General features: G+C 36.3%; 1 protein-coding gene across 4 annotated transcripts in view; it reads left to right on the top strand.

Moving 5' to 3' along the window:
* Positions 1-24,731, top strand: part of ACVR2A (activin A receptor type 2A) — a 152,923-nt gene that overhangs the window by 112,930 nt on the left and 15,262 nt on the right. For 3 of the 4 annotated variants that reach the window (XM_069066743.1, XM_069066740.1, XM_069066742.1), the window contains exons 5-8: positions 13,021-13,164; positions 15,679-15,822; positions 17,827-17,972; positions 22,928-23,042. In XM_069066743.1, the coding sequence (XP_068922844.1) occupies positions 13,021-13,164; positions 15,679-15,822; positions 17,827-17,972; positions 22,928-23,042 (549 nt within the window). The remainder of the gene's footprint in view (positions 1-13,020; positions 13,165-15,678; positions 15,823-17,826; positions 17,973-22,927; positions 23,043-24,731) is intronic. The other variant, XM_069066741.1, reaches the window with a different exon arrangement.

Genomic DNA, 24,731 nt, shown 5'->3' with positions numbered 1-24,731 from the left:
TACTGCCATCTGGTGTTGAAAAACTAATTACAAAAGCTGACTCCTTGCTTTAAATTATTTAATTATAGTAACTCATTTAGTTTAGAGTATTTCTGGAATATGTTAGGGAAATTAGTAGTAATAACACCATAGGGTGAAGATAAATACTTATTTTTATATTTAAAATCTCAGGTATTTTTGGTTCAGGTATTTTTGAGTACAGAAAAATTACGGAGTGCTCCTATAGACTTGTAATACTATCCAAGAATATTCTTTGCTGGGACTTTCCTACCATTCCTTAAGGGGAAAAATAACTTGAAAAAAATTGGATCATTATTAACTTTTTATAAAACAAATCCAACATATTCCTTCCTTTTTCTTTCATAATTGGTGTGTCAGTTTTCATCTCATTTTGAATATAAATCGTAATTTCTTTTGCCTGTGTTTTTTCTTCACAAGCACGCCTTTCATATAATGATAGAGGTAAGATGCATTGTTGTTTGTGTTATGGTTGTGACTTTTTTTGTGAATACATACTTAAAACTTCTTTTTCTAGGATTTTTGTTGCTTGTGCATCTTTCATAGTTTAAAAATTGTAAGGCTTATTTTCACTGCATAATTTTTAGTGTTAAAAACATGGTTAATTATACACATAAATATTTTATCACTTAAGAGTTTACTAAAATTTTTATATCTAGAATATCATATAGAAACTTCTACTTTTACTATGACAGCAAATGAGCCTTAAAAAATTAATGAAAGAAAAAAAAAGTTAAGTGTTCCAGCCTTTCTTTCCTCAAAATCCTCTTATTGGCTACTTTTGAGGAGTGTCATTAACCCAAATCCAACTTTTTAACATATCATTGAGCACTCATGTTTAAAGTGCTGTCTCTTTGATTTGGCTTAAGATCATAGATTATTGACTTAAAACTAAAAGGGGCCACAAAGGAATCTAGTGCAGCTTATTCACTTTACAAGTTAGATTTAGTTTAGTGGCTAGCCCGAGGTCACTTAAGAAGTGGAATAAGAATTTAAACACTGGTCCTCTAACTTCCAAATCTAGCACATTTTCCATTGTACCACATTGTCTCATTAACTTTCGAGTCCGTATTTTCAAGTTTTGTACTACTGAGCAAAACCTATTGGCCAAAGAATTTGTGGCGATTGGTTGTTTTTGCTGTTTTGCTATTTATTTTAGAATTCAGCCTTAAACAGGAGAAGCTACAATGTGTTAAAGACTCAACATACTATACACCCCCAAATAAAGAGGTGACAATAATTTATTTCTCTCTTAACAATAATACTGATGCAACAGAAAAATTACCTCAAGTTTTCCCAAAGCAGAGCTTTAATTGTAGAGGGCTAGATGAATCTGAAAGGGGAGATATATTTAGAGGCATCCACTTTTAATCCTGAAAATGACAAAATATTCACATGGAAATTGAGAATCTAGGGAATTTATAGGATTTCATAAGATTTAGAGTTGTGCTCTTAGAGATTCTTTACCTGAACCTGCCCATTTTATGAGAGAGTAAATTGATACCCCCAGAGGGGAAGTGATCTGCCAAGGCCCTACAGGTGTAATATAACAGAGGGGTCATTGGAATCCAGGTACTTGGGCTTTATATTCTGAGCTCTTTCTACTATAGTGTTGTAGGTGTTCAGAGCTCTTCTATTCCTTGTAATTGTCCTCAGAAAAGTGGGACTTTTTTGTTTCTGGTTTTTTGCATGGCTGGATTAACTATGTTTCATGTGCTGCTGCTGCTGCCTGAATTCTATTGGCAGGTGCACATGCTAATTCAGAGTTAGTTTAAGTAGGTCTTTTTTTTTTTTTAATCAAGGCTGTTTAAAAAAAATGTATACATAAGTATGTATATAGAATTCTATTTTTAGTTATAGAAATAGTGTCTTTTCCAGATGAAATGTTTTGGTTTTGAATATACAGTAGCAAAATTGTGGTTCTCTATGAATTTATGAAAGTCTATTTGCAATGTCTTGATGCCATACAGTATATATAAAATTTCAAAGTTTTTGGTATAAATTGATGTATTTGATATTACTCATATATTACTGCTCCAAAGAGCACCAGTGTCTCAAAAGAATATTTGGGCTTAAAAATTATTTTCTAAAGCTCATCTTGTCTAACTTCTTTTAAAGAGAAGGAACCTGAGACCCAATGAGGTTGAATGAACCAATGATCATATAGAAATTAATGAACTCTCTCTTCCCCTTTTCTCAGTCTAGGATATATAGTTAATACTAATAGGTAGAGTAGTAGAATTAACTGTCTGAAGAGTACTGAAAGGTCCCTTGACCTCTTAAATACTTATTCATTGGTTTACTCCCATTTGAATGTTTACATTTTAAAAACAAGTACATGTAGTCAGTGTTATGATGTATAGAATTTTTTTTCAAGTATTGCAGCATTGTTCATTTTTAACCTCTAAACCTTCAGGTATTGAAAGGCATTGTGATTTAGATTTATATTTTATAGTTATAGTTCATTCAGTATTCTGCTATTGACATACTCTTTTGGTTAGTTTTGAGAGGAATTTTATATATTTGTAGTTTCTTGTTTTGTAACCTAGCTTAGTTCAGCCTCTGAACATGAGTTGGTCTTCCTTTTAAATCCATTTTAGTTTCATAGTTGGTAATAACTTTGATAGAACTGTTAGGATAGAATCATATAGAAAGAAGAGGTAGTGGTTGTAGTAGTAGGAGTAGTATTACTACTCCTACTACTACTGGTGTCATTAGAAAATAGAGCTAGATTTTGGCCAATCCAAAAAACAGATAGAAATGAACTTAACATGGGTTTGGAACTTTTAAAAAAAACTTTGGAAATTTAGCAAGAAAGGGGGTGGGGTGAGTTGACTCTTCAGCAAAATTTTCTTTTAACACAGAAACTGAAAATTATTATGTTTCTTAAAAGTAGAGCACACTAAAAGCTGCTTAATGGTACAAGAAATTTGTGGTAGTAGAAAAACTCTTGCGTCCTAAGGGTGGATTAAATCCCTCTGAAATTATATTTAAATCAATAACATTACCCTTAGCACCTTTTGGAATATCTAGTAGGTATTAACTGAGAAAGGTATAGTCATTAGCTAATTTTATATGTATAAACTACAGAGAATAGAAAACTCAGTGTTTAATTTCAGATCTATAGGACTCTTTCTGCATAATGACCCATTTTGTCTTAAAGTCTCTCTTTATTTTCTTTAATTTCCAGGTTTCTCCTTATCTAATCAGGACTCCCTTTGTAATTCATCCATACTTAATATTTCAAGGATCTATTATTTCAGTAGTGTGATAACTTTGTACATGTCTTAAAGTTATCAGGAATTATGGCTAAAAAAATTGTTTTTTCTTACTACTTGGACAACAACGAGGCTTTCCAAACTTAGGTTGATCAGTCCTTAGACAGCAGACCTAGTGCTTTATCATACTTGTGCTTGAAGCCTTTCCATTCTGGATAGGACTTGCCAGACCTTGTGTTGTCTTGATATAACCTTTGAAAGTCTCACCTAACATCTGTACCTCAATGTAGCACCTGAGTAGAGGAATCCATTCATAAAAGAGAAAAATCTTTAACGTAAGGGATACTTAGACTTTTCACACATTAAACTTTTATATCTGTTTTGTTTGTACTTAATTTTGCTTTTGTACATACATGAACCCTAAAGACTACTCATGTCTGTAGTTTTCTTTTTCTCTAGAATCATATATCTTGAAAAAAGTTTACCTGATTTACACGTTCAATGATTCTGTTGAATTTAAAACATTGCTATCTTCTGCTCTGGTAAACATATGTACTGGAGGTGGGAAAGAAAAGAAAAAATTAATTTACCCTATCTGTGAAATAATTAAATTAGAAAGAATCATAAAAATTCTTTTAATTTATTCTCTTGTCTTAGAGTAAAACTTCATTTAAACCATCTTGGAAAAATAATTGTTTGCTCCTGTTCAGGAAAGAAAATATTAAATTCTTCTGTTAAAATACATTGCACTGTTTCCCAGCCTTCCAGTTGGGGGTAGGGTAGAAGGAGAAGGGTTTTTAAGATGTGTCAAATAAGAGTGTCAGCAGCCTTCTTGAGTACAGCCTTCTGGGCTTCATGGTACCCTGAATTAGCACTTGCAGGCCTGGGGGATCATCAGGGAAGAAGGAAAAAAAGGGAAGATGAACATAGGTACATGGAGTGTACAATTGCTTTAGATTGACATTCATTATCAGTTAGTTGGTCCTTCAGCCTCATTATCTAGTTTAAATCCCCTTTATGGTGTAATTGATTTTGCCTTCCCCTTTACTATATGAAAAGTAAAGAAAATTTATATACTTAGAAGTTAATTGTTAAGGACCTTCCCCTTTGACCTTCTCTTTTTGGGGTTAAGTAATTGAATTATTTTTTTTTTATAGTGCTCTTAATCTAATCTTTTCATCATTTCAGTTGCTTTTCTCTGGATTCTTTCCAAGTTTTCCACTTAGTTGCTTCAGCTGTAGGTACCAAAGTAAACATAGTAAGTATCATATCAAGGGATACTTTGGAATAGTGGAAGATTGCCTAGTGATCTAGAGCTTGCCTTGAAGCTAAACTTCAAGGCTTCAGATCCTGCCTCTGATATATACTGGCTGTGTGACCTTGGTTCCAATCATTTAACTTTCCTAAGTTCTAAACAACCCTTTATAAATTATAGAAAAGATGTTCTGCATTGGTAGAGGGAACTTCCTCCCCTGGGCATTTCCTATACCAGTGAAAGCCTAGGTCCCTATCCATATGCCTGTCTTTGTCCCTGTCATTGTATTTGTATAGAATGTTTCTCCAAGTAGCCATGACTTATTTTGTGTGGGCTTGCTTTCTCCACTAATCACAGTGATTACAGGATGATCTTAATGAGTTGTTACAATGAAAAATTTCATCACACTGTATCTAGCCTTCTAGGGTTTGAGTTCTCCAAATTTAACTAGGCTAGTCCCAGAATGACCGACATACAGTTCTCTTTAGAGCCCATACTCAAAGCTTATTCATATTCAGCTTATTTGGAACTTTCTGTTCTCTACATCTTTTGATTTAATGTTTAAAAATCCTCTTCTCACAACAGTGGTATAGTGTAATAGATAGCATGCTAGATTTAGAATCAAGGAGACTTGCTTCAGATCCCTAGTCTGGCACTTAGTATCCAGGTGGCCATGGGCAAGCCACATGGTAACCTTTCTGAGTCTGTATAAGAAATCCTGTAATACTTCTGATATTTCACAAGATTGTTGTACTCAAATTAGATAATGCAGGTAAAGTGCTTTGCAAGCCTTAAAGGTTTATGTAAGTGTCATTTATGAAGTCATACTCTGATGTCTCGTTGTGGTATTGAGGTGACCCTGGGTTCTTGTAGGTTCTGCTGGTGAGTGCAAATCCTGTTCTCTGCCATGCTTTGAAGACTTCAGGAATGGTCCTGGCAAAAGACTTTATCTGATTTCCAAAAACCAACCTAAGAAGAATCTTATCACCAGTGTACTTGGCCAGTAGGTGATGAATTCCTTGGTCTTGGAAACTGATGAAATAAAGAAAACTACAAAACAGCCTGTAGTTTTCTTTCATTTCTTTGGTGACAGAAAAGCAGTGGGAATAGGAAGTGGTTTCTTTTTTTTTGCTTTTTTTTTTTTTGGAGGGCAGTTGGGGTTAAGTGACTTGCCCAGGGTCATATGGCTAGTTTTTTGTGTTAAGTGTCTGAGGCTGGATTTGAACTCAGGTCCTCCTGACTCCAGGGTGGGTGCTCTATTCACTGTGTCACCTAGCCGCTCCAGGAAGTGGTTTCTAAGAATACAACTTTTAAACTGTCTCTAGAAATTAATGTAATTGTTGGTACATACTCTAAATTTGTGATTTTTGTCTATTGACCAGTGAGAATACAGATTGTTCCAGCTGAATCTTATCAGTCAATCTAGGTCATCATCCTGTCTTATCAATCTTGACTATAAAAGAAGTCTGAAAACAAAAGAAACTTGCACCTAAATGAGGGGATGTTTCAGATCCTCATTGGAGAATCAGATAAACAAGTTGGCAGAATAAGTTTAACTGGTAGTCAACAAGCATTTATTAAGTACTTGCTATGTGTGATGATTAGAATGGTGGATGATAGAGTGCCGGCCTGTAGTCAGGGAAACTCATCTTCCTGAGTTAAAATCCTACCTCAGATAATGTACTACCTGTGTGACCCTGGGCAAGTCCCTTAACCCTGTTTGCCTCAGTTTCCTGATCTGTAAAATGACCTGGAGAAGGAAATGGCAAATCACTTCACTGTCTTTGCCAAGAAAGCTCTAAAGGGGGTTATAAAGGGTTGGACAGGACTGAAAAATGATTAAACAAAAAACACCAAGTGTGTGCTAAGACTCTGTGTTTGCCACTGGGAATACAAGAAGGGCAAAAGCAGTACCTGTACGTAATGAACGCGTATTCTCATTTATCTATTTATTTTTAGTCTGCAAGTTTTACATTTTCGCCCTTTCCCTCTTCCCTCCCTCCCCAAGACAGCTTACAATCCGATATGGGCTCTGCGTGTATATTCCTATTAAACACATTTGCACTTTAGTCATGTTGCATAGAAGAATTATAACGACTGGGAAAAACCATGAGAAAAAAAAATAAAGCAAAAAAGAAAATAGTCTGCTTCGTTCTGCATTCTGACTCCATAGTTTTCCTCTGGATGTGACTGGCATCTTCCATCATGTGTTCTTTGGAATTGTTTTAGGTCCTTGCATTTCTGAGAAGGGCTAAGTCTATCAAAATCAGTCCTCATATACTGTGGCTATTACTGTGTACAATGTTCTCCTGGTTCTGCTCCCCTCAGCATCAGTCCATATAAGTCTTTCCAGGTTTCTCTGAAGTTTTCCTCATCATTTCTTATAGCCCAATAGTATTCCATTACATTCATATACCACAACTTGTTTAGCCATTCCCCAATTGATGGGCATCCCCTTGATTTCCAGTTCTTGGCCACCACAAAAAGAGCTGCAACAAATATTTTTTGTATATGTGGGTCCTTTTCCCATTTTTATGATCTCTTTGGGATACAGCCTGAGAGGTGGTATTGCTGGGTTAAAGGGTATGCACATTTTTATAGCCCTTTGGGCATAGAATGAACGAATGGCAGACAAAATATATAACTTAACTAGGTATGTTCAAGATACATACAGAGTAGATGGAAGATAATCTCAAAGCAAAAGGCACTAGCAGGTAGAGGAAGTGGAAAAAAGTACTGTTGCAGAAGAAGGAATTTGAACTGAGTCTTGATAGGAAGCTAGAGAAACTGGGAGGCAGAAGTGAGAAGGGACAATCAGTCAGTTGATAAACATTTGTTAAGAGACTGCAAAGCCCGAGGCACTATGCTAAATGCTGGACCTACAGAAAAAGGCAAAAGAAAGTATCTGTTCTTAAGGACTTCACAGTCTAATGGAGGGGACTACAAGTAAACAAATATGTAAATAAGCTATATACAAGATAGATGATTAAGAGAAGGAAAGCACTAGAATTGAGAGATTAGGAAAGATTTCCGGTAGAAGGTCCAACTTTAGTTGGGATTTAAAGGAAGCTGGGGAAGCCAGTAGGTGGAGCTGAGGAGAGAGAGAGAGAGAGCATTCCAGGCCTGGGGGGACAGCCAGAAAAAATGCCCGGAGCCAAGAAATGAACTGCCTTGTTTGCTGGATAAGTAAGGAGGCCAATGCCATTGGATTGAAGAGTATGTGGTAGAAAGTAAGGTAGAAAAAGACTGGAAAGGTGGGAGGAGGCTACCCTATGAATGGTTTTGAATGCCAAACAGGATTTTCTACTTGATCCTAGAGGTGATAGGGAGCTATTGGAGTTTATTGAATGGGGTAAAGAGCAGGAGAGAAAGTGACATGGTTGAACTTGTTTTAGTATAATGATTTTAATGACTGAGTGGAGGATGTAGTAGAATGGTAAGAAACTTGAGTCAGGCAGACCCACCAGCAGGTGATTGCAGTAGTCCAGGTGAGAGGTGATGACAACCTGTACCAGAATGGTGGCAGTGCCAGAAGACAGAAAGGGGTATATATGAGATGTTGCAAAGGTGAAACCAGTAAGCCTTGGCCACTGATTGGATACAGGGGAGAGGAGATGAGAGATAGTGAGGAGTCAAGGATTATTAACTAGGTTTCAAGCCTGAGGGACTGGAAGGATGGTGTTGCCCTCAGCCATTATAGGAGAGTTAGAAAAGGGGGAGGATTTAGTAGAAAAGCTAGTGAGTTATCCTTGACTTAGAAGACTAAGTAGGGTCAGAGGGTTTAGGGAAAAGATAATGTCTTCCATTTTGGACATGCTGGCTTTAATATGTCTACTGGACATCTAGTTTGAGATGTCTTAAAGGCAGTTGGAGATAAGAGATTGAAGGTTGGCAGAGAAGGTAGAGCAAGATAGGTAAATTTGAGAATCATCAGCATAAAGATGGTAATTAAATCTGTGGGAGCTGAGATCACCAAGTGAAGTAGTATAGAGAGAGAAGACAAAAAAACCCAGGACAGAACCCTGTGGGAAATCTATGGTTAGAGAATGTGATCTGGATGAGGATTGAGCAAATGAAACTGAGAAGGATTGATCAGATAGGTAGCAGGAGAACCAAGAGTAAATGGTGGCCCAAAAACTTAGAGAGAAGAGAGTGAGTGTTGAGGAGGATGACTATCAGTGTCAAAGGGTGTAGAGAGGTCAAGGAGAATGAGGGTTGAGAAAAAAACCCCTTGGATTTGATAACTAAGAGATCATGGATAACTTTTGATAGAGCAGTTTTGTTGGAATGATAAGTCAGAAGCCAGTTTGTAAAGTGGAGAGGCTTATTGTAGGTAGCCTTTTCAAGGAATATTTCAATAGTATCCAGGCATTGAGCATAGCCAGTATAAAGGCATGAAGATGGAAGTTGGGAGTGTTGTACAAAAGGAACAGCAAGCAGGTCAGTTGGTCAGCCTGTGTTACAGCACTCCTGATAGAAATTTGAAAAGAGGTAATAACCATGACTATAGGTTATATACAAACATATGTAAGAGAGGATAAAGAGGTAGAGAGAGACACCCAATGAATAAGTTGATAACATCCTCAAAATTAAATTGGCATGTGCTACAATAACTTCAATCAAAGCTAGTCTAGGCACAGGGAAAGGCAACAAAAACTATTTTGGAAAATATATTTCACGTGGAGAGGTAAAAAGTTTGAAGACAGTACAAAACGCTTATCCTACATTTCATGAATACCTTTCTTTAAGAAGAGTGTTGGAGGAACTGTACATGGCAACAATCAAATAACACAAATATATTACATTTTGACAGATAGGAAATGATTATCAATCTCTTTATCGTAAGACTGTTGATTAAAGATCAAAATCAGTATGAAAAGAAGAAAAAAATACATATGAGGCTAAGAAATAATGTGCAATTCAAAAAACTTGAACCTGACCTATATAAACAAGGTATAGATGACAAAAAAAATGGGAAATGGGTAAAAGGGTAGATATTGAAACGTGGTTCCTATTTTCTAGTGAAGTTTAATCAGTATGAATCACTTGACACAATTAGCAGACTACAAGAACCTAGAAACTGTCTCAGCCAGTAAACATTTGATCTTCGCCAAGGAGAGAGATTTGGTACCCACAGGCAATACCACTTTAAAATATAAATTTGTTTGTAAAATCTTACAGAAGGTTATGGAAGATTATGAGCAGTCTCACTTCATAAGACATTGAGAATCAGTAGAGAGAAAAACAAGTTGTCAGAAAACTTGGCAAGAGGTCCCACTAAGGCAGATAATCCAGAAGGCATTTAAGGATGAAATTGGAAAGGGTACAACATACAGACAAAAAATGTAAAAGACTTGTCAGGATTTCTGTAACAAACTTTCTTCATCAATGGCAGTAGAGCTACCACATTTGAACTCATAATATCTCTGATAAAATCTTAGCATCATTGTAAGGAAGTGACCAGAACAAATATGAAAAGAGCAGCTGTGCTGGATGTAGAGGAAATGCTTTCTAGAAGCAATACAGTTTTAAGGGTATTATTGATAGGTTGATTCTCAAGAACATGAGAGTGAGAAAAGATAACCAGTTGCTTAGAAAAAAATGTCCTCTACCTTAGTGTTTCCAAGAAAGGATGCTGGCTGAAGAAATAACAATAACTGCTGATGCATTTGCCTCCTTTCCCATCTCTTGAAAAAATTTGTGAGAACAATTTAACATGCTTTAGGGGCATCCTTGAACATCTAAGAGGTAGGCTTTTGCAAATGATAGTCTCTGGTAAACTTCTTCGTCTGTTCAGAAATATACTATACTATAGTACAGAAAGGGTAGGAAATATAAGATATTCCTCTGTGCTTACTGTTTTTGGATTATTATTATTATTTTGCTTTTTGGAGGGGAAGAGGAGGGCAATCAGGGTTAAGTGACTTGCCCAAGGTCACATGGCTAGTTTTGTGTGTGTGTGTGTGTGTGTGAAGTGTCTGAGGCCGGATCCAAACCCAGGTCCTCCTGACTCCAGAGCCAGTGCTCTACTCACTGCGCCACCTATCCGCCCCCTGTTTTTGGATTATTTAAGAAAGCATTTGACTTGGTAGAGCGATGCCATCTTAAAAGGCTTTCTTCCAGCAAGACATCTCCCACATGTCACAATTCCTTCCAAATTAATTGAAAGGTGTAACAGATAAATTTGTTTAATGACCATGTGATTATTATTATCAAAGGAGGCATAGTCTGGGAAGTTGTGTCTTTCCTAATGTTTGCCACTGTCACAGAAGATGTCCAGCTCCAAAGCTAAAAGGGTTCTTATAAATGAGGGCTTCCAGATGCTTCTATTTGCAGACAACCTTGTGCTGATTGCATCAGATCTATAAACTTTGCAGAGCTCATTAAGAGAGATTCATAATAACTTGGATAGCATTTGTTTATTGACTATAAAAGTACTTTGATTTAGTAGAGCAAGGTGCTTTACACTCCAGTAGAATGTCTTCCATGCACATTTTGGGGTCATGTAATATTCCTTGAGGATTCTAACAGTAGAGATGCCTTTATTCAATGAATCTGTGACTATTCTTTTAAAGAAAGGCATGAAACAGATGTTTGTCACTTTCATGGAGGATGTTAAGCATGGATTCTGTGTGAAGGAGAGGGATTCTTTGTGAGTGTGGGTGGTGATACACCAATATGTGGTTGACTGAGTACTCTATACAGTTGGTCTATCCTAGTTTGGCACTCTTTTTTTTTTTTTGCCTTTTGGAGGGCAGTTGGGGTTAAGTAACTTGCCCAAGGTTACACGGCTAGTTTTTTTTGTGTGGGTGTTAAGTATCTAAGACCGGAACCGAACTCTGGTCCTCCTGACTCCGGGGCCGGCGCTTTACTCACTGCGTCACCTAGCCGCCCCTAGATTGGCACTCTTGATAGATAATAAGTTGAGACCAAACTTGAGTACCAGAAGGACAGTGTTCTGAGTTGCCTTTGGATTGCCCAGTGCTTTTAATGACTAGATTTCTCCACAAAACTATAATTATTTTTAATATTGGTATTCTTTTGGTGATTCTATATGACTGTGAATCACAGAGCAAAGCAATCTCTAGCACTTAAGTTGCAGTTCACTGAAGGACAATGGAGAGACGACATGAATAGGCTATAGCCTGTTACTGTGGAGAATTATGTCAGAGAAATGAGGTAAGGGATACCCGCAGAAAGTTAGTTATATGACTAGAAAAGGAGATGGGTCATCCACATGACAAGAATGAAGGGGAGTGGATAGATAGAATCACGTAATTTTAAAAAGTTTAGAAGAAAATCTCCAGACATTTGGGTGGAACCCATTTATGTGGGATTTATGGGAAGACATAGACAAGAAAAATATGAGTTAAGAAGGTATGAATAGGTCGTAATCTGTATTGGTATAAGCAGTACCTACATAATGGCCCCACTGATTTGTCAAAGTACATTTTTATTAACATCCTTTGGATGGCTGTAATGCTTTGTAGATAAAGAAATTGAATTCTTAGTGTTTAAATGATTTACCCGTGTCCATGCATCTGACACCAAACCCAGTGGATTTCCCACTATACCAGTATTCCCTTGAGAAACAAGGGTCTCTTGTATGCCAAGATGAAGTGGAGTAAGACTTGAGTGGAAGACAGCATGCTTACTAAGTTTATTTGTATTTATGACAGTGTACTTTATATTACTATTGTGGCACACTGTAGATAGCCCCTTTCTGTAAACTACCTCTCTCACCTCCCCTTGCCTAGAAAACCAAACCAAACCCCAAAACTTCTTTGATGACCATTAACAGTTAATCATTATGTGCCCTAGTCTTTCTCCCCTGTCATGTTCTTCTTCCTTGTGAGTCAAGGCCTGTACTACTAGTTGGAAAATTAGGATTTCAATTAATTATGGAAGCATAAGTGTGAAGATATTTATTTATGCATATTATCCCTTTGTGTATGTACATACTTATGTACAAGCCTTTTGGTAATTTTTTCCTACTGAATTAGATTTAAGGCTTAGTAGACACTTGAGCATAAAAGGTGGATATTGAGAAATGTTCTTTGAGAGATAGCTAAAAGTTACTGATAATTTTTCATCCTTTGTACTGCTAATATCATTTAAACATTAAGTATCATAAAGTGTTCAAAACCAGCTAGTACAAAAGCTCTTATTGGTATATTCTCACATGGAAGATATGTTTCTTTGAAATTTTATCTCATTGGTATAGCAAAGAATTTTTCCATGTACTTTTCTTTTTACTTTTTAGCTTTAGCTCCAGTATAAAATGATGAAATTATGAAAACTTGTCATTTAAAATTTTAGGTTGCCTTCTTTATTGTGATGACTAGAAATTGTTATTAATTGAGGAATTCACTTCTGAACATTTCTGTAAAATTTTAATTAATGTCATCTGTGTGTTATTTTGTCAGATTACTATTTTAATTAATTTCTATTTTCTTATATATTTTCAGAGTTTAACATTATGACATGTTGATTATTCAGATTATTCTAATTTTTTAAAATTATCCATAGGATCCAGGACCACCCCCACCCTCTCCACTACTAGGCTTGAAGCCCCTACAGTTATTAGAAATAAAAGCAAGGGGAAGATTTGGTTGTGTCTGGAAAGCTCAGTTACTCAATGAGTATGTGGCTGTCAAGATATTTCCAATACAGGTATGTTAATTTTTCATTTTCAGTCCTACATGTGTTATTTTTAAAAACATGTGACTGCAAGGTAGCCTGTGCAACTCAGAAATGGTCTGGAAATAGAAGAGCTTTAACTTACAAGGTGGTTCTGGCCTGAGTTGTCTGAAGGTACTTGTTGAGCATTCTTTTTTCTGTTTCCTTATCTAGAAAATGGAACCAGCAGTACGAGCCTTCCTCTCTTCTTTATAGTGAGAAGAAACTTACAAAGGTTTTTTTTTAGTTCTCAGCTAATAAAAAGTGCTAAGTGAAAGTAAGGCCCCTAATATATCTTGTTGTCTTGGTAATTAGATTTCTCTTCCAATGAGATGTGTAATTATAGTCCAGAAAAGCAAACAATTTAGAGAAGAGAGTAGGTTGGCTTTCAGGGAAATAGCCATTTTGAATTTAAATGCCAGGCTAAAATTTAATTGAACAAATCCTTTTAAAAATGTCTACTCTATGCATGGATGCTTGTTGCAAGGGACGCCAAGAGGAATAAGATACCTCTACTGTCTATTCCCTTTTGTACTTTAACCAAGAAGAAAACAATCCTTACATAATCATTTAGCCTTAGATTCTTCTGCTAACTTATCAGATGTGGCAACTATAACGCTCTTCCATAACCTCAAATAATTTGCTTACCACTTCAAAAATTGCTCTGGACTTTATGCAACTTACGACTTATCACTATTAGAATCTTCCCTTTGTAATCTCTTTCTTTTTTTATTTTTATTTTTTAAACAATCGGTGTTAAGTAACTTGCTCAGGGTTACATCGCCAGTTATTTCTGGGTGTGATGCTAAGTGTCTGAGGCCGGATTCTATCCCCAGGTCATCCTGACACTGGAGCCAGTGCTCTTACTCGCTTTGCTACCTGGCTGCCCCTTGTAATCTCTTTCAAGCAGCTATGATCTCAAGTAATTCAGAAGTAATTTTTTGAGTGCCTACTGTGTGATTTGCTCAGTTACATCAGTGACTAAGGGCATACTGTGATAGTTCAATGAGCTTGGTGATGCTATCTTGGGCATGGGAGAGAATGAACGCTGATTCTCAAGTATGGGAAAGGAACCCGGGACTGCATTATCACTCTTTCCAGTACAGCTGAGATAGCACACCTCAGATTTGCCCCTTATGTTGATAGCTATAATTTGGGATGGCATTTCTTTTTCGTTCATTAGCTTTGTTTTAATACAGAATATCTCAAAGGTCTAAGTATTTAACATTTTAAAGCTTACTAAGTTGTCAAAACTTAAATCTGCACTTAAGACCTTTGGGACGCTTTAGATATCTCTTCTTTGGTCTTATTTATCTGCCTCACCTCAAGTTCAGTGACAAGTAACATATGATGAAACACATCGAATTTTTCTAATATTAAGGGTCATACCACTCACAGTTTGAGCCAAGAAGACTGAAACTTGATCTTGTCTCAACCATATCATAAATATGTATGATCATGAGAAATATTAGTATTTGTTTGTGGGTAGTTAAGTAGTTTAAATTCACAGTTTTCAACAGTGACAGTGATCCTTTTAAATGTCCAGCTTAAGAAATACTATAGGTAATAATTCTATCCTTTTACAGATAATACAAGCTAACATTTCACAAGTAGATGTTAGTTAGGGATTATTGTCATAATGAAATGGAGGTACTCTCTTTTGATGTTTACTGAACTGCTGCCCCCCTATGTTTTAATTTTGATGGTTCAGGTAATTATCAGAATTTCACTAGGAGGAAATATCGTTTGTAAGTCTTTGGAAAAAAAAATTATTTTCTGTAAAAGTGCATTCCAATTGGATCTTTTCTACTTCACAGAGATTTTGTGTGTCTAAAGCTCTGTAAACCTTAAAGCTCCATATGAATTATTGTTCTTTAAAAAAGGTTATTCAGAATTAGGAATGGTAAGTCCCCACCCTCATGCTGGTAGGTGATGGATAAACCTGCCAATACCATATAGAAATATATACTAGAATTCCAATAATTTGGATTGATACTAATCCATTAATAATCATAATGCTTATTCCCAGAATGTCTTAATACATACTAACATGCATTAGAAGTTAGCTGGTAATATCTCGCTTTAACTTCAAATAAAAAAAAACAACACCACGTATTAAATATTCACTAGATGTCAGGTGCTGTTCTAGAGACTGGGAATACAAAAGATGAAATATCACTGCCTTAAAGGAACTTATACTCTGCACTACTCTCCTCTTTCCTCCTCTTTGAGTATCAAACATAAGCTTTTTACCAAAGCATAATTGCAGCATTCAAGCATTTCTGATAACTTATAAACTGTGCATATTAATTATAACATTTGGAGATATCTATTTTGCAGGTATTCAGAGTGCAATAGTTCTACCTTTGTTTGGATTTTGGTAATCTTTTTGAAAGAGAAACTTTTTCAATGCAACTCAGTTTATTTTGGAATTTGTCCCAGAATCATTTGGCTTAGCAAACATACACATTTCTACCTTTTGCATTAAATATTTTTTTTCTCTTACAGGACAAGCAGTCATGGCAAAATGAATATGAAGTATATAGTCTTCCTGGAATGAAACATGAGAATATATTGCAGTTTATTGGCGCAGAAAAACGAGGCACCAGTGTTGATGTTGATCTCTGGCTAATCACTGCATTTCATGAAAAGGTAAACATTTCCAGTGATTGACTTTTATATCCACAAGGAGAAATGTCTTTGTCTCAATGACTGCTCACTTCCAATGAACACATAGACCATAAAAATTTCATTGGAGCTTAGGCATTAGGCAGCTTTTAGGAGCCATAAGACTCCTAGTTTTCTGTTCTTCATGTATGGACATTCTGAAAATGGAAATATGGTAGGTGATTTCCTAAAATTTGTTTGAAAAAAAACTACTTTCCATAATGTTTTAATAAAATAGTGATTATGTTATTAAAATATAGTATCAGTAGCAAAAATTAAAAGTGCTTATGTGTTTTGTTGTTTAGAGAATAGGGGAGAGGAAGAAGAAGCCTTTTACCTCTATTTTCTTTCTTTCTTATGTTTTCCTATTCTTCTCTCTCTCAGAACATTTCCAGGTGACTGCTTCCAATATAACCATTTGCTTAGTAACTTTTGTCTATTATTTATGAGTCGTTTTGAGTGAATTCTTTTATTCAGTACGACTTCTCTTTGCTACATGTTCTAGTTTATTGGTTAGAACATAGAACTTAGGAAAACTAGACTCTCTGTTCTTATCTCTATCACCGACCTTCTCTCAGTCAGTCAACAGGCATTTTCTATGTCAGGCAACTGTACTAAGTGCTGGAGATGCAAAGAAAGGCAAAAACAATCTCTGCCTTCATGGAGCACAGTCTATTGGGAGAGACAACTTTTGACAGATAATAACAAAGACACTTGATGATGTTTCTTCTGAGCTTTACCACATATACAACAGGGAAGATATTATCTAGTCTTCTATTCACAAAGATACTGTCATAACTAAAAAAATTATATTAGCAAAATGTTCACTCCATAGTGGTGAGCTGTTATATTCTTGATGCTGTTTCCTTTATAAGTGGGCTTGCCCTCTTCCTTCAAGAATCCTGTAATTCTATCTAAAAAATATATTTTTAAAAGTTCTTGAATATACAGTATTATTACATCATAGTATTTCAAAACCCACAAGGGCATTGGCATTCAAGGCTATCTAGTTCAGATCCTCTTTTTAGAGATGAGGAAACCGAAGTCCAGAAAAGTCAATTGATTAGGTCATCATACAAGTAGTTAATGGTACAGCTAGGGCTATATACTTGGATATTTCACAGTGTGTGCAACATTCCTTCCATTAAATCATTGTTGATTTTACATTTTTGTGTCTTTTGCCTTAACATTTTAGGTATATCTTATCATTGCAAGTAATACTAAGAATTTTCATTTTTCTGTAATCATCCACATTAAAAAAAAACACATATAACTGTTTTGTTTATATCCACTCTTAGAAGATATTGGTGGTTTGTGTCTATATAAGATGTTAAAAGGTATAGATTGTTTTTTCACTAGGGCAGATTATACCTCTTTGATATCTTACTAGTTAGGCTTTCTGTCACTTGGTAGCCATCTTTTCCAGACTTAACTACATTGGTATTCAAATAACAGACATCGGGTTCTCAGGCCAGTACTTGGTAAAGTATGCCTAAGTAGGCATTCTGCTGGTCTAGGATCTGTGACACCTCCATACAATAGTGAGGTCTCAGAGTAGAACTAAAATGAATATCCTTGTATACAACATTTAGAAATCAGTGTGTCCTCAGATATAGGCCAATTGTTGGTATCTTAGATCACAGATGGAAGAAGGTAGGTGGAAACTTGAGAGGATTCAAACCATGCTGAAAGGATAACTTTCTAGATGTTGTTTGTTAAAATGATTTACCAGGTGCTCCCCTTTTCCTACTTCTCAAGGGAAAAAAAAAAGAATATTTTCATTATATCATAGAAAGAGAAAGAACAGATGGAAATAGCCTGGGGATTGCACTGGTATCACAAAATCAAGCAAGAAGCTTGGGGATGGGGAAGGGGGAGGTTTGTACAAATGAAGGGATTATCCACACTGATGAGATCATGAATTAATCTCCATATTGGTATATCTCTTATATAAAGTAAATTAAATATTTTTATTTTTTCCCTTTTTAGGGTTCATTGACTGATTTTCTTAAGGCTAATGTGGTCTCTTGGAATGAATTGTGCCATATTGCTGAAACTATGGCCAGAGGATTGGCATATTTACATGAGGATATACCTGGTTTAAAAGATGGTCACAAACCTGCCATATCACACAGGTAGATAAATCTGTATGTTATTCTTTTATTGTTTTTGATTTTGTTTTAAGGGGGAAGGCAAGGCATTTGGGGTTAAGTGACTTGCCCGAGGTTACACAGCTAATAAGTATCAAGTTTCTCAGGCTGGATTTGAACTCAGGGCCTCCTGACTCCAGGGCTGGTGCTATATTCACTGCGCCAACTAGCTGCCACTATATATTATACTTAAGTAGCTTAGAGCCTTTTAATAAAGTTAAACTTCGCCTTTAGATAAAATGTACTTTTTCCAGATTTTGCAAGTGGTATTATAGGAAGTAGTTGATTTATATTTGCTTTTTGAAGTTGGTTCTCAATTCTGTTAAAAAGTTTCTTGAATAAACTATATATTAACATTGTTAGTGAATTTCACTTTCTTATTCCTAACCTTTCTTTCAGAAATTAGATAAATTACGATGTATTTGCTTTGTCAAAAAAAGGAAGAAAGATGAGAGAAATTGATAATTTAGCTTAAAAAGTATAAATTAGGATTAATGATATAAATTTAAGACAGGTGATTGTAAACACTTCTAATTAATTTCCCAGTAATCTGAAAACATTTAAAAACATTATAAACATTTCTCTTGTCAAGAGTCAAGAAAAACACTGACTCTATAACAAACACTTTTCAGAAAAGAAAGAACACTTTGACTTGAAAAATATTCCTATTCCATGTGAAACAGTTAACTTGTCTTCAAATATGATGTTCAATTTGGATGATTTTTTTCTTTTTCTTTTCTTTCGTTTTCTTTGTAAATAAGACAAGCAGGCATTGTCTTATTTACACTTGTGCCAAGTTAAAATAAAAGTATTTGGAAAGGCCTGAGTTCAAATCCTCCTGCCTTTGATGCTTAAAACCTGTGTGATCTTGGGCAAGTCACTTAACCTCTCTGGGCCTTAGTTTGTTCTTCTTTAAAGTGAAGGTGTTTGAACTGGATAACCTTTGAGGTGCTTTACAGTTTTATATATACAATCCTCTCCTATGCTACCATAGATGTGTATTCTGTAGCATTTCATTTCTTCTTTTTTTTTTTATCATTTTTCAAATGATTTATTAACTTCTGATTTACATCATTCATTTCTGCCAGATTTTGAATTACAAATTTTCTCCCCATTTTTCCCCTACCTAACAGCCCCAAAATAGCAGTCCCACAGGATATCCCCTCCTCCAATCTGCTCTCTCCCATATTTTCTCCCTTATCCTTTTCGACTTTCCAGTATGGCATGGTGGATCTCTATGCCCCAGTGCCTGTATATCTTATTTACCAATTACATGTAAAATAGTATTAACAATAGTATATATATTTAAACATTTCATTTTAAAACTTTGAATTCCAGATTCATTCCCTTCCTCCCTTGTCACCACCCTTACTGGGAAGATAAGCAGTACAGTATAGGTTGTACATGTGTAGCTAATGCAAAACATTAACATAGTAGATATATTGTAAAAGACTGACTATATTTCCCTCCCTCCTATCCCACCTCCCACTTGTTCTATTCTCTTCATTGATCCCATACCTTTTCAAAAGTGGGTGCTTCCAACTTCCCTCCCCCCCAGCCTGCCCTCCCTTCCATCATTCCCCTCTCATCCCCTTACCCCTCTATTCTCCCAGAGGGTGAGATACCCTATTTAGTGTGTATTTCATTCCCTCCCCAAGCCAAATTCAATGAGAATAAGGTTGACCCATTCCCTTTTGCCTTCCTATTCTTCCCCTCCATTATAACCATTTCCCTTGCCTCTTCTGTATGAGATAGTTTACCCCATTCTGTCTCTCTCCATCTCCTCTCATTATATTCCTCTCACCTCTTAATTTCACCATTTAAGTATCATACCTTCATATTAAATTGGTCCTGTGCCCTCAATCTTTGTATACCTGTAAACATATATACACAGATTCACATATGTATTCATGTGCCCATATACCCTCTCATATGTGTGTGTGTGTGTGTGTGTGTGTATTTATTTATTTATATTCCCTTCAACTATTTTCATACTGAGGAAAGTTTCATCAGTACAATTATTGTTTTTCCATGTAGGAATGTTAATAGTTCAACTTTGATAAGTTCCTTATGATTTCTTTTCCCTGTTTACCTTCCCATGCTTCTTGTATCTGAATGTCAAATTTTCTATTCAACTCTGTTTTTTTCAGCAAGAATGCTTGAAAGTCCTCTATTCCACTGAATGACCATATTTTCCCTTGAAACATGATACTCAGTTTTGCTGGGTATGTGACTCTTGGTTTTAATCCCAGCGCCTTTGACCTCCAGAATACCACATTCCAAGCCCTTCGATCCCTCAGTGTAGAAGTTGCTAGATCTGGGGCAGAAAGGTAGCACAGCGAGTAAGAGCACCGGGTCCAGTGTCGGGATGACCTGGATCAAATCCGGGCTCAGATACTCAGCACCACACCCAGAAATAACTGACCGTGTAACCTTGAGCAAGTTACTTAACCCCGATTGCTTAAAAAAAAAAAAAGCTGCCAGATTCTGGGTTAGCCTGATTGTGTTTCTACAATATTCAAATTGTGTCTCTCCTTGATCTGGGAATTCTGGAACCTGGCTATAATATTCCTAGGAGTTTTCTTTTTGGGATCTTTTTCAGGAGGTGATCGGTGGATTCTTTCAACCTCTATTTTGCCCTCTGGTTCTAAAACATCAGGGCAGTTTTCCTTGAGGATTTCTTGGAGGATGATTTCTAGGTTCTTTCTTTGATCATGGCTTTCAGGTAGTCCAATAGTTTTTAAATTATCTCTCCTGGATCTATTTTCCAGTTAAGTGGTTTTTCCAATGAGATATTTCACTTTGCCTTCTATTCTTTCATTTGTTTGGATCTGTTTAACAGCATTTTGATTTGTCATAAAGTCATTAGCTTCCATTTGTTCCAGTCTAATTTTGAAGGAATGAGTCTCCTCATTGAGCTTTTGAGATTCTTTTTCCATCTTGCAAATTGGGCTTTTTAAGGCATTCTTCTCCTCATTGCCTTTTTGAGCCTCTTTTGCCATTTGAGTTAGTCTGTTTTTTAAGGTTTGGTTTTCCTCAGTCAGGCTGTTGACTCTCATTTTGTAATTTTCTTCCATTGTTCTCATTTCTTTTCCCAATTTTTCTTCCACTTCTCTTATCCACTTCTTAAGGCCCTCTATGGCCTGTAAACAGCTCATATTTTCCTTTGAAGCTTTTGGTGCAGGAGTTCTGACTTCACTGTCTTCCTCCTGTTCGATGCTTTGCTCCTTTTTATCCCCAAAATAGGAGTCTAATGTTGGGTTCTTCTGTTTGTTTTGTTTCCTTTGCCGGATCCTGTTGCCCCTCAATTACTTGACTTTTGGGCTTTTTGCCACAGTAGGTCTCTGCTACCAGACAACGGAGCTTCATGCCAAATTCTGGGGTTTTCTCAGCTGCCAGAGGTATTAGTTGGGTGCCCTTGCTGAAGCCTCCACATGCTCTGGCAAGATGGACACACACCCCAGGACCTCCACCCTAGACCGCAATCCAAATCCAAGCAGGTTAAAGCAAGAGCAAATACCCCTCAGACTAGTCCCCCTACACTGTGCAGGCCAGGAGCTGAAGCTGCCACATGGAGGTGGCCGCACAGCCGTGGCTCCTCAGTCTCTTCTCGCCCTGGCGGCAAAAGCCGACACAGTCCCAAAATGTACACTGCGCTGACCTCTCACTTTGTCCTTAGCATCTATGTGTTGATTATTCTGGAAACGGCCACGGCTGCTGGTCATCTGGAGTCCCTCCAGCCAGCAGCTGGTCAGGCCCGCCCTGCAGCTAAAGCCTCGGTGTGGAGCTTGGCTCCCAGAGCGCTGTGCTGGCAGATTCCTGCCATCCTGCTGGGCTGTCCTCAGTGGGATGTTAGCTTCTCTGTGTCATTTTGTGGGTTCTGTAGCTCCAAAGTTTGTTCATAGTCTCCTTTCACATGAATTGGGGAAGGTGGAAGCCAGAGCTGTGTGGAGGACCTGCTTCTACTCCTCCATCTTGACTCCACGCCCATTTCATTTCTTCTTACTGTCCCGCTATCCCATTTGATACTTCATAATAGCACCTCCTTCACTCCATTAAGCTCTTCAAGGAGTTTATCTCTGGAGGACATCACCTGGGAACATGTGTGTTTGTGTGTATTTCTTTTCTCTCATCTGTATATATTTCTATTTCTTTCATATGTGACTTTCCTCCATATCGTACTTTGTGTACTTGTATAGAGATGCATGTAACTAGAGGACTAGAGGTACAATGAGTTGTAAACCCAAGATATGTCAGAGGTTATTTAGTTTAGTCTCCCTCCTTTTAGACTCAGAATAGCTTTTTGAGATTAGGGAACTCAAAGGGAATTAATTTGGTGCTTAATTTATTTACTAGAGCTTTTTAAGATTCCTGAGTTGATAAAGCCAGCTAGAACTTACCGTAGTTTGTGAATAAAATAAAATAAAAATTCGCAGACAACTGCAACTTGGAATTAAAAACTTAGGGAAAAAGAAGGCAAGAGTGACCATAGTAGGGAGTCTCTTGAAATATTGGAGAGACCCAAAATGAGTTTACTATAACTATTTCTAATCTTTCCCCCAGTCATGATTGTTGGTTGTTTACATGCGTGTACATTTGAATGGGAACCAGGAACATAGTAATTGTAAGAATATACTTATTCTAACCCAGGAGTTTGGAGATGGAGAGTGAGAGAAAAAATGTACACAGGGCAGTACAAGTGTTTTGGGACTTAGACTCTTTGATTCTCATTACAAAACTACTTTAAGGAATGCTTTCATTTAATTAGTCAGTTTGCGAATAGGAATTTATAATTAACTTGTTACTTGTTTTCAGGTTTTTATTTCATCTCTGTAAATTTTGTATTTTCTAATTTTATGTTTGATGCTCCTATTTCTTTTATAGTCAGATGACTTGTTTTAACTTATTTCAAGTAACTTGCCTCTCTTTTTATTTTAAAGGGACATCAAAAGCAAAAATGTGTTGTTGAAAAACAATCTTACGGCTTGTATTGCTGACTTTGGTTTGGCATTAAAATTTGAGGCAGGGAAGTCGGCAGGTGATACCCATGGACAGGTGAGAAGAATGACAAAATATTTTTAAAAATAATTACACAAACTGGCTATCCATTGTTTTTGTCATGTAAGATGCCTTAGGAACTATGTATCTTTTTTTCAATGGCCTTAAAAAGTTGTTTTTTTATTAGTCTTTAGAATAAGATGAATGTACTTAAAAGGTCGTGCAGTAAGCTTTCTCAAGCCTTGCCCCTTTTAAATTCTGTGGTATACAGTTGTTGCAATCCTTGAATGGTTTAAGCATATCCATTCAGTTAGATGAGAATTTATCTTTTATTTAAAACTTGACAGAGGAAGATAATTTCCAATTTATCTTTATTAAAAAAAATCCCAAACCCTCCCTTCCTTTTTCAGCAGTTTTCCTGCATGAGATCTCAGATTAATACAAAGCATTAATCATCAATAAATTTGGTCCTAGTTAATCATTCATTCAATCAACAAACATTTATTAAGTTCCTACTATATGCCAGGCACTGTGTTAAGTACCAGTTAAGACACAGAGAGGTTGATGAGTACAATTAATCACATACACAATGTACAAAAGCAAACAAACATAATAGGCTAGTATTTGATCAACATAAACATCCTAGTTGTTGGAGCAGGAGCTCACCACTGCACAAATACTGTTGGGGAAATTGGAAGGCAGTAACTACTTCTAGACCAGTATCCCCCAGTATACCAAGATAAGCTGCAAAAGGACATTGAGTGACATCATAAACAATTTAGATGATCCAGGAAATTAACCTGTCAAATCAATGCACAGGGGAGAATTCATAATCAAACAAGAGATATAGAGGGTCACAGAAGGTAAAATGGATAATTTTGATTATATAATAAAAAAAGTTTTTGCACAAACAAAACCAAAGCAAAAATTGGAAGAGAAGCAGTAAGTGGGGAAAAAAACAAACTTTGTAGCAAGTTTCTCTGATAAAAGCTTTACTTCTAAGATGGATGGAGAACTGATTCAAATTTATAAGAATAAATCATTCCCCAGTTGATTAATGGTCAATTAAAGAATATGCACAAGCACTTTTCAGAGAAAGAATCTCTGCTCTCACAATAGAATTGTGAAAAATTACTCTAAATCGCTAATAATTAAAGAAATGCAAATAAAACGTCTCTGACATTCCATCTCACACTCTCAGATTGTCAAAATTGGTGAAAAAATCACATTTTGGAGGGGCTGTGGGAAAACATATAGTAATTCATTAAATGGTAGAGCTGTGAATTGGTTTAGTCATCTTGGAAAGCAGTTTTGAACTGTGACCCCAGAACTATTAAGCTCTGCATTCTACTCCAAAGAGATCAAAGAAAGAAAAAAAGGAACCACATACAGTGGGGAAGAATTGGTCATGGAAGAGGTGCCCATCAGTTGGAGAATGGCTAAACAATATGAATGTGATGATAACACTATTGTGCTATAAGAAATGATGAAGGGGATGGTTTCAGACATGAAATGTAAAGTAATATAGAATGAAATGAGTAGAACCAGCAGAACACACAAAAGTAGTATTGTAAGGATAAAGAACTTGATGAAACAGGCTGCCCATCACCTGATAAAGAGGTTAACAAATTCACTAGTACAAATTGAGACTTTTTTTACATGGACAAAACAGGAATTAGTTTTTGCAACAGGGGTCTTGTTTTTTTTGCTTTCTTATTGGAAGAGGGGAAGCAAGTAGGAAGGACA

This window comes from Petaurus breviceps, unplaced genomic scaffold (genome assembly GCF_028583685.1).
Source record: "Petaurus breviceps papuanus isolate PSGF00001 unplaced genomic scaffold, PetGlider_PUasm1.0 90723, whole genome shotgun sequence".
In the NCBI taxonomy this organism is placed as follows: domain Eukaryota; kingdom Metazoa; phylum Chordata; class Mammalia; order Diprotodontia; family Petauridae; genus Petaurus; species Petaurus breviceps.
The sequence above is the reverse complement of the archived record's forward strand: the minus strand, read 5'-3'. Positions and strand labels throughout refer to the sequence as shown.